At 37.4% G+C, this 9,615-nt stretch overlaps 1 protein-coding gene across 2 annotated transcripts; it reads left to right on the top strand.

The window, feature by feature from the left end:
• Window positions 1–671: 671 nt before the first annotated feature.
• Window positions 672–8,996, top strand: LOC102689903 (sialic acid-binding Ig-like lectin 14). Of its 2 annotated transcripts, none has more exons than XM_069184861.1 (10): window positions 672–927; window positions 1,200–1,291; window positions 1,941–2,306; window positions 2,513–2,806; window positions 3,420–3,686; window positions 4,387–4,608; window positions 5,228–5,321; window positions 6,858–6,938; window positions 7,755–7,827; window positions 8,283–8,996. In XM_069184861.1, the coding sequence occupies exons 2-10, from the start codon at window positions 1,237–1,239 to the stop codon at window positions 8,334–8,336; spliced, it is 1,506 nt and encodes a 501-aa protein (XP_069040962.1). In that variant the 5' UTR covers window positions 672–927; window positions 1,200–1,236; the 3' UTR covers window positions 8,337–8,996. The 2 variants fall into 2 exon arrangements, with proteins under 2 accessions (XP_069040962.1, XP_015224169.2); XM_015368683.2 differs by having other exon boundaries at window positions 4,351–4,608.
• The last annotated feature ends 619 nt before the right edge of the window (window positions 8,997–9,615 follow it).

Genomic DNA, 9,615 nt, shown 5'->3' with positions numbered 1-9,615 from the left:
TGAGCTAGGAGGTGTTCTACAATTTCCTCTAATTCAATGGCTGCTTTTCTGTCATGCCCTCTACAGCTAGAGGGCGCTCCTACTCTGTCCTGTCCCTACTTTCTTGTGCTTTGCTTGTCCTTCTGGTGTGTCTCTGTCTGGGGCTATATATTTCCTCTTCATGCTTTCCTCCTCGCTCAGCATCGACGTTCGGATGTCCTGAGACCCGCCTGGGATTGGATATGTTCCAAGTATCTATAAATCGATGATTTAATAGCTCTCCAGGATCAGGTTTGGCCCATCCCAAACTATGACAAAATATACACATGAATCCAATTGTTCACAAGTCTGGATAGATTCATTGATTCATATCTAACAGTATAGTGAAGACATCATTACATTACTAATGTAGCAAAAATACATAACTACTCCTGCCCCCCCACCAAACAGACTTCTGAATCATGCAGCCTGATGAGGACTTACTTTGGGTCCAGATGATTTGTAATTTCTATTACACCAACTAGCATTGATCACACTCAACCTGGGCTTTATCAGTGTGTGCTATGACCATCCATCTTCTTCCTGGTTAACATTATGGTGATGCGGTTTTTAGATCATGTGCACAGAACGGAAGGAGTCAGCCTGAAAACTCACACAAAGTGTCAGTGTGTTCCAGCAGACTACAGACCCATCAGGGCTCATGACTGAGGACAACAAAAAGGAAGAATGACTAAACGTATAAAGTAGATTCTACTTAAAAAAGCTACAAAAAAATGGGAAGTGAAACGCTCTATCAAGAAAGTGAAAAAATTACAATTGCCAGTGTAAGAAATGAAACAGAAAGGCTGATATTCAGCATATACTGTAGTATACACATACATCCAACTTGTAGAAATCTTCAGCCTCACACGAATCACAAAACCAGGGGCACAGCTGCTTTAGAAAAAGGTAAGTGCTCTATTTTGTCATTCCTTACTCTTTGACGTGCATTTAGATGATTTATGTTGTGTGGTCAAATAAATAATTGGTATTTATTTAAATTTTGGTTTGAATAAATGTTGGTTTTGTTCTTTTCTGAATTGGTAAATCAAGTAAATATCAGTAAGGGCTGCAGGTTTCTCCATGGCTAGACAATTTGCATATAGTGTACATTTCCAACATATTGCATGTGGACTGTGATGGAAATTAATTTAAAAAGTACATTTTGTTTGTCTTCGCAGTGGCTCCAGGGAGTCAGTTAGGCTCACAGCTGCAGGGATGGAACTGAAGTTATGGAATGGACTATTGTTCTGTCAGTGTTTTTGCCTAAAAGGTGCTTTTCTTGTATCTGGAATAGATAATGACTTTGGACTTTGCTAATTCAACAAAACAGTGAGCCATATTCTTCAGAAGAATATTTGTAGAGTATGTAGAGGTCACTGTTGGGGAGGGGATCATAATTCATTGTTTGAAATTGTAAAAGATCATGAAAAACTAATAATGCAACTAATTTAAATTGAATGTAGGACAGATTTGAATTACTGACACAATGATCCCTTTGAATCTGTGATCCCCAAGCATTTAAATTTTTTAAGTGTGTACATGATCTGTATGAAGGAAATTAAAGATGGGGTGGTGGTAATAACACATTTCAATTTTTTAAAAGCCATCTTTTGATTTTTGTTTTCATTCTGTTTCTCTTTATTGTAGGAACATCAATGTTTGCTTTCATTGACATACTATATAATGATTTATTTTAGAAAAAAATATATTCCATTTTATCAAATATTTTTGGTTAATTGCAGCATGTATTTTCCTATATTACAACAGAGGAAATATTTTTCCTGAAAAAAAAAATCTTCACATGCACAAGACAACGAGAATGTTTCTGAGGCCACATATAAACATTTAAATTAATGTTTTTGTAGAAAAGCATAAAAATGAAAACAGAGGATAATTCAAGAATTATGGTCTTTTTGCAGTGATACATGTTAGCAGCACCTTCAATGAATGGACTGCAGAGACACCATTCCAATTATCTGCACTGCTTGGTTCTTGTGTTGTGATACCCTGCAACTTTAAGTATCCAGGATCAGAGAGAAGTGTTTCTCAGATGACTGGCATCTGGCTCACAGAATCCTATGAATATATTTATCACCCAAGTGGTTCTGTAATAGATAGATTTAGAGGACGTACAGCACTAGTTGGAGATTTGGGACAGAAAAACTGTTCTCTGAAGCTTGATCCAGTGAAACAAAAAGACAGTGGTCATTATTTCTTCCGGATCGAAATACATGGATTGGATAATTATTCCTATGCCAAAAATAAAACATCAGTTTTTGTGAAAGGTAAGCTTGCACGATCTTTGTTGCCACACATGTTAGTCACTTTTAGATGTTCAATGTGAAGAAAAAGGTGGAATTACGAGATAATTAAGGGGGAAGGGGAATTACATTTGTAATGAACATTTTGTACTACTGTTTAGAAATTAAATGAAAATTGAAAAATACAAACATAATTTCTTCCAAGTAATGTGCTTTATCTTTTGCTGCAGACACAGCAGATCCTCCTTCTATATCTTTAAAAAGGGAAGCCACTGCAGGTATTGATCTCTCTGCTTCCTGCTCAGTGTATCACACCTGTCCTGTTCACCCTCCTACAATCACCTGGAGCCACAACAGCATGATGCCCACTGTTTACTCAGAACCAATGGGAAATGGACAGTGGAATTTGACATCAGTGCTGACCTTTAAACCCCAAGCCAGTGACCACAGGAAAACTCTGACCTGCCGGTCTGAATACAGGGGAAGAAAAGCAGCAGAGAACTCTATCATCTTGAACGTGACCTGTAAGTCATTTTATCAAATTTACAGTCAAGTCCGGTGGTATAAAAACAGAACTGCATAGGTTTTAAACCTGTTGTAGAGCTCAAAGGGCAGTAAGACTTTAGTGAAGTATCAGTTTTCTTCTATTGCTTCAAAAGAATAGATGTGCATTTGGATAAATGACATGAAAGGAGGAAATAAAATAAAAAAAAACAATTAGAATTGGGGATAATCTCTGAATACCACCGTATTATTCTGAGTTCTGGATAAATGCAAAGCTAAATTTGTTTTGTGATTTACAGATCTTGTGGTTTAAAGGGGGTACTTCATCATAAAAATAAATGCCTAACACTCTAATTTTACTGGCATTTTTTTAAAAAGGTGGTGGCATTTCTTCCTTGCAAAGCTGCCCATCACACATTTTAGACGACCGAGACTCAGAACTTAACTATGATGTTCTGACTCTAGGACGAAGGAAAGCTTCGATCAGATGACAGTTGTTGGATTAGAAATTGTCATATAGTTTTTAAAGACTGGAATAAAATAGACATTGGATTTTGTTGCTTTCCAATAGAACCTAAGACAGAATATGGACTAATCATTCCATACCGTTTCTTTCTATATTCCTAAAACCAGATGCCCCAGTAAATGTGAGAATGGAATTTAACCAGCGTGGGATAAAGGAGGGTGACTCCATCATTTTCCGGTGCTCCAGTGACAGTAATCCTCCTGCACACAGTTATCAGTGGTACAACGTCAAGGGGGTTCAGACAGTGAGACTGCAGTCAGAAAGAGACACCTTCACTGTAGATAATGTGACCAGACACAGCGGAGCCTTCTATTGCACAGCACAGAACAGACTGGGACAGAGCAACTCCACTGCCATTCAGAGCAATGTAGAGTGTGAGTAAAAAGTGGCCTTTTGGGTAGCCTGTTTTTTTTTTGCTATGACCAACTGTTGTCCTTTTATACTAAATCATGTACAGTACCATTGGTTTCTTAGATCTGAAAAACCAGTTATAATGGAGTACATAAAGTGAAATCAGGTCACGAACTCTGACAGTTAGCTAATGTTGGTGTGTGAAATCAGTTTTAAAAGTACAGTGAGAGCACAGGTGGTCATTCACTTCTGGTGAATATGACGTTTAACATCAGAAAGCAGCTTTTGATATGAAAATGGCTTTTTAGTAGCCATTGTCTGATATACTGTACATCACATCCCCAAATTTAGATTCCTCTCTATGGGGGACTAGGTTTTTTTTTATGCCCACCAGAGGTGGAATTTCTTTCCTCAAGAATATTAGAGTCCGTCTGAGTTTTTTAGATCCTAGCCTAAAATGCAGACATTTCCTCATTTCTTAATGTTTATAACTAATATTTTGTTTTCCTGTTCTTTCTATTTTTTATATTTTCTTTTTTACTTTTGTATGTTTTTATTGTTTTTTTTTTTCATTTGAAGCACGTCAAGTGCTTTCAGGTACATTTAGGAAAAGCATGACACCTGTATAAAATATGTACTGTACAGTATAGAATTCTTCTCATATGAGTTGCATCATGTCGTTTTTAGATGCACCAGAGATTAAAGGATCCTCCTGTAATCTAGGCAACAGCTGGATAATCTGTCAGTGCATTGTGGACTCTAACCCGCCTGCTGAGATTAAGTGGCTCTTTCCTGATGGGACCCTGCTGAACAGGAGCTCAGAAAGACAGGACTCAGTGACAGTAGACACCCTGCAGGGAGCTGTGGGCTTCATACAGTCAATTTCCTGCTATGCCAGAAACACACATGGCAATTCCACAGTGGAACTGTATGTGCCCAGTGCTGGTACGTTGTTTCCTTTCCACATGAAAGTCACAAGCATTCACACACATGAATTGAATGTGAATAATGTTAGTCTATCAATGAACAATCCCAAACCTGCCTACAGTATACAATATCCTGTGTTGGCCCATGGGAAAGGAAGTCCCTTAAAATTGCTATTAAAGCTAGGGAATCCTGCTTTTAAAGTGAACATAAAAGGAACGACAAGCGTGTTTCACTTATTGCGAAGCCAAATCCTTACCTTACCACAAAGCACTACCAACACAATCTTTAAGAGGAATGTGATTCACCCTTTTTCGCTGTAATCAAATTCCCACCTGCTTTGTTAATCATATTTTTGACTACTGTCTACGTTAACTTGATCTTTAGCTTTCAAAGGCAGAAGTGGTTGAGACTGTCAAGGACCAGGGCCAGAGTGACTTTGTGCATGCTACTGAGGAGAGATTGTAAATTATACAGTACTTATACTTGTATTTTCTAGATATTCCAGGAAAGGATCAAAGGAGTTTCATTTTCTTAAAATGTTAACAAACTAGTTCATAGGTTGTAAGTCTAAATAAGAAAAATATCCAGCACCTTGTATATTGCTTACTTTTGTAACTTTTGTTACTGTTGTTTTCAGGTTCTGCATTGTATGTTGCCCTTCCTGTTTCTATACTGGTGGTAGCAGTCATTGGAGCCATTGGAGGTTTCTTACTCAGACGGAACAGAAACAGGTAATCGGTCATTTTGTTTGGTCTCAAACTGAGATATACAGTAGATAGTGCATTCTTTTTATGACCTGTGTCTGAGTTTTATTAGACTAGAGCAGCTGTCTTTAACTGTGGTCCTGGAGGGACTGTGTGTCTGCAAATTTTTTGTATCTCTTTAAAGCACCTGACAAGCTGGAAAAAAATATAAAATGGTCCACTTAAACAAATAGCAAACATATTTAGGTCATTGATAGCTGAACTGGAATACAAAGGTGCAGGCACACTGTCATGGAAAAGACCATGAACTTTTCCAGAGTTTCTGATTCACCAGTGTCACAAAAAGTACAATATTACATTGTGTGGAATAATGGTCAATCAGCCATCTGGTAATGTACCTCCAGTAATGTAAACTAGGTAAACTACCTTAAAGAGAGACCATCACTGTGTCAAAAGAACCCTAAGGTTAACAGAATTGGAAATAAAACATGTTTTTGTTATGCTAGTGAAAAATGTCTCTTGAACCTTTGTTTTTGAAAGGATGTTACATGTTTCTTTCCTGCTTTTTGAAAGGCTGTTCCCTGGTTATTGGTTTTTAGTCTTTTTTAAAAATAAATTTATGCAAATTATTTCTGCTACTCCCATTCTTGAAGTAGGCAATTGTGTGTCTTGCCTCACAGCTATAAACCCTGTGACTGCATGTGAGGGATAATGAGGAAATACAGGCAGATACCCTTACCTGCAACAGTATACCATATGTCTGCAATTGCCTGGAAGACTGTGGCAGCCAGTCTTGCTAAGACCAGCAATCAGCCAATTGTGTTTCTCCGATTATGGTATTCTGTTTATAGTCAACTAATGGCATGACCCAGGCTTGAACCCATAATGTAAGAGCTCAAAATGCACTTGGGCAAGCTTATGTATTGATTCAGCCACTAATATGGTTCCTATGGTTTCATCCATTGATCACCCATCTTCATAATTCCCTGTATTTCACAGAAGATTCCTTTAGAGAAGGAATGAAATAATTTAAGATGGGCTATGATACATCTTACAATGTTTCCTGTGCCATTAGACACCCACTGGACAGAAGATAAGGAAATTAAAGTGATGTGAGGATAGCTTTTGTGGTGACATGAAAGTGAAATAAAGACAGTAAAATGATGTTTGTTTGGAAACACATGGGCCTCTGGCCAAATAATTCTTCTTTCTACACTCTACTGAAATTTTTTCAAACCAGTGGAACTAGTTCTGATAAGAACAATACCATTCTTCTCAGTTTTTCAATAGGAGACAGCATTTCACTTAGGCCACTTAAGGTGATTAATACAATTATTTTATATATTTTAGCAATGAAGGTGACCATAGTTGGTTAAAGCTAATGAAATTGAACCAGATTGAGCTCTTTAAACATTGATAGGTCAATGGTGAACTACAGTATAAGGCTGGATGGAATGTGATTGTTCATATCCTGGGTTGAACACTCCATCTATTAAAAAAGTGATTCACTCAAAATTTACATTCACAGAATGCTGTTGATGTTTGTTTTTTATTTGTCAACAGGAGAACATGTGACAAGCCTGCACCCAGTGGAAAAAGCCTAAGTCATGAGATGCACGATCCTTCCTACATAATAAGCAGAAGGTAGTATCTGTAGAAGAAATGTTCCGTGCATACATGTTTAATGAGCCACATTTTTGCTTTTTATCATTATCAACAGCAGCAGCAGGAAAACGTCTTCTGTATCAGTGTATGTATAACACATAGCAACATGTAACATTTATAACACATCACAAAACATATTGCACTCAAGTCGGTTGTTAGAGTCAAAATTATGTTTATCCTTGACATTTGCATTGGCAGCTTTAATGGATAGTGGAACAAAGGAATGTTTGTATCTGACTTACATTTGGGAACCCTAAAATGTTTGCCAGAAGGAAGAAGTTGATATTCAGAATTGAGGAAGTGGGAAGGCTCTGATATTGATTTTCTTGCCAGTAATGTCACATATTTTTTTCCTCTTGCTTGCATTAATTTATTTTGTGTTTCTAACTTTGTCTTGCCTGTAGTTTCAGATTGCCACATATTTTTTCTAAAGATAACTCTAAACATGATTTGATCATCTGCCTTTTGGTGCATCAACCCTTCCTCTAGTCCCACTGTATGGTTTGCTCCACTGTGTCTGGTCACATTGTTTACAGTGAAGGTGTCTCTGTCTGACTGCAGTCTCACTGTCAGAACCCCCTTGATATTGTACAATACCACTGACAACTGTGTGCAGGAGAATTACTGTCATTGTAGCACCATAATGGAGTCACCCTCCTTTAGTCCATGCTGCTTAAACTCCGTTCTTACATTTATTGGTGCAACTGTTTTCAGGAGTATAGAAAATTGTGGATGCGTGGATGTTCCACTGAACAATATGATGTAAGACTTATTTTTTTATATTTCTTATGGAAGGAAAATAGAAGATCTTGAGATCCCGCACTATTCAGACTATGAAGTCAATCAACATGTGTATGGAAACATAGAGGTATAGTGCATGAACTATTTATAAATTAAAAATATTAGACAAAAATACATTTACCGTCAAGTACCACCAGAAAATTGATTTTTCTCTGTTGTACTTGATGGGTAGTGTCCAATTTACCTGAGGGGGAGGCACAGTCCTGTTATATTTGAGAAAGCAGAATTTTTTTTGTACTACTTTTGTAAGGTTCCACAGACCTTTAGTATGATTAAATATTTCACTACCTAAGTGCATCTGAAGTAAAGAAAGTTTAGTTCCAAAATACATGGAACTAAAATGTCTTGAATACTTTAATCATGTCATAAATGATTGCTTTTATAAACACCCAATGAGACACTGTTTAAATTGTTAGCATGTGAAGAGTCAATAGATTTCTTAAGGTGAAGGGAATTTACGTTGCAGTACCCTGCATCAATGACATGCTGTTTTGTTTTTGTCTTTTGGGAATTTCACTACAGGTGGATGAAGAATATGAGAATATAATGGAAGAAGAGATTTATGCAAATATGTAGATAACCGAGTACAACAGTAGAGCAGGACCGAGAATGGAAACATCTACATCACACACACTCCCGACTTCCGTGGCTGTGAGTGGGTCAAACAGCGGTATGTCTTCCCGACATCTGTGTACAAATACCTGGCTTTCCACGGGAAGTCACTCCCGTCATCCGTGACAAAATTTTGAACTTATTTTTTGCCCTGTGTGTGTTGTTTTTCTATTTTTTTTTACTCTTGGTGTTTGGTTTCCTCACTTCCTGGTTTCTGTGTTCCCTGGTCTCCTGACCCCTGTTTCCCTGGACTCTTGGTTCCTATCTGTTGTGAATCTTTCTCGTGTGGTTTGTTGCCCTGGTCTCCCAGGTTTATTTTCTGTTGTGCGTACTTTTGTATGGGTTTTTTGTCTCGCTCCCCTGATGCCCTGCCTGGCCCCCCCTTTCTCTACTCAATAAAGGTTTTTACCCTGGAGGAATGGGGTAGCTCTCAGGCCTGCAAATGGAACCCAGCTTGACAATTGGTGTTTCATAGCAGCCACAGTATAATAGAAATCCACATGAAAATGAACAAATGAACTCTGTAATTACACCATAGCCTGCACTGGATTATTTGTACAGAATGCACCTGAATGTAAAAGAAAAATAAAAGTATGAATTAAAGTAAAAGTCGGACTACAGAAAGGTTTAGGCCTTTTATTAATTTTAGTTATTTCAATTTTAGTTGCATATGTAATCTGAGAATCACACCCAGCCTTACTATGGAAGACCTGAGGGAAATGATATTAACAGTATTAATAAGAATTCAGCTCCAAACATCTTTGACTTCGTATGAAGTGTATTTTCAGTTGATTTCCTCTTCATTTTAATTTCTCCCACTGTTTATGATGTTGAACCCAAAGATGTCTCTTGACTTTATCAGCACATTTCCAGCTTTGTAATATTCTGGCAAATTTCCTCACAATAATTTCACTAGTATAAAGATTCATTTCTTTCAATTACATTTTGTATGTCATTTTATTTCTAACATAACCTGAGAAACCCTTAAGCAATATTACACAAGGACTGATTTTCATAGAACAACACTTTTCAGCAGCATAGTTAACATACACATCTCATTATGTTAACGTTGTGTCCATGGGTGACAAACAGGAGCATTTCCAAGAAACAAAATTATTGACCAATGTTAACTTCCACATCATTTATCTTATTATGTGACACATGCAAGACTGGGCACAGAGTAAGTGTGCAGATTCCCCAAGATAATACTCAAGCCTCTTGCCTGCCACTGCAGTACAATGTA

The sequence above is a fragment of the Lepisosteus oculatus genome, chromosome 27 (genome assembly GCF_040954835.1).
Source record: "Lepisosteus oculatus isolate fLepOcu1 chromosome 27, fLepOcu1.hap2, whole genome shotgun sequence".
NCBI lineage: Eukaryota > Metazoa > Chordata > Actinopteri > Semionotiformes > Lepisosteidae > Lepisosteus > Lepisosteus oculatus.
This window is presented reverse-complemented; position numbering and strand designations above follow the sequence as displayed.

Coding starts and splice junctions, on each gene's coding strand:
- LOC102689903 (XM_015368683.2), top strand. CDS start 1,237: ATGGAACTGAAGTTATGGAATGGACTATTGTTCTGTCAGTGTTTTTGC. Junction 2,307..2,512: donor AACATCAGTTTTTGTGAAAG/GTAAGCTTGCAC, acceptor CTTTTGCTGCAG/ACACAGCAGATCCTCCTTCT. Junction 7,828..8,282: donor ATGTGTATGGAAACATAGAG/GTATAGTGCATG, acceptor ATTTCACTACAG/GTGGATGAAGAATATGAGAA.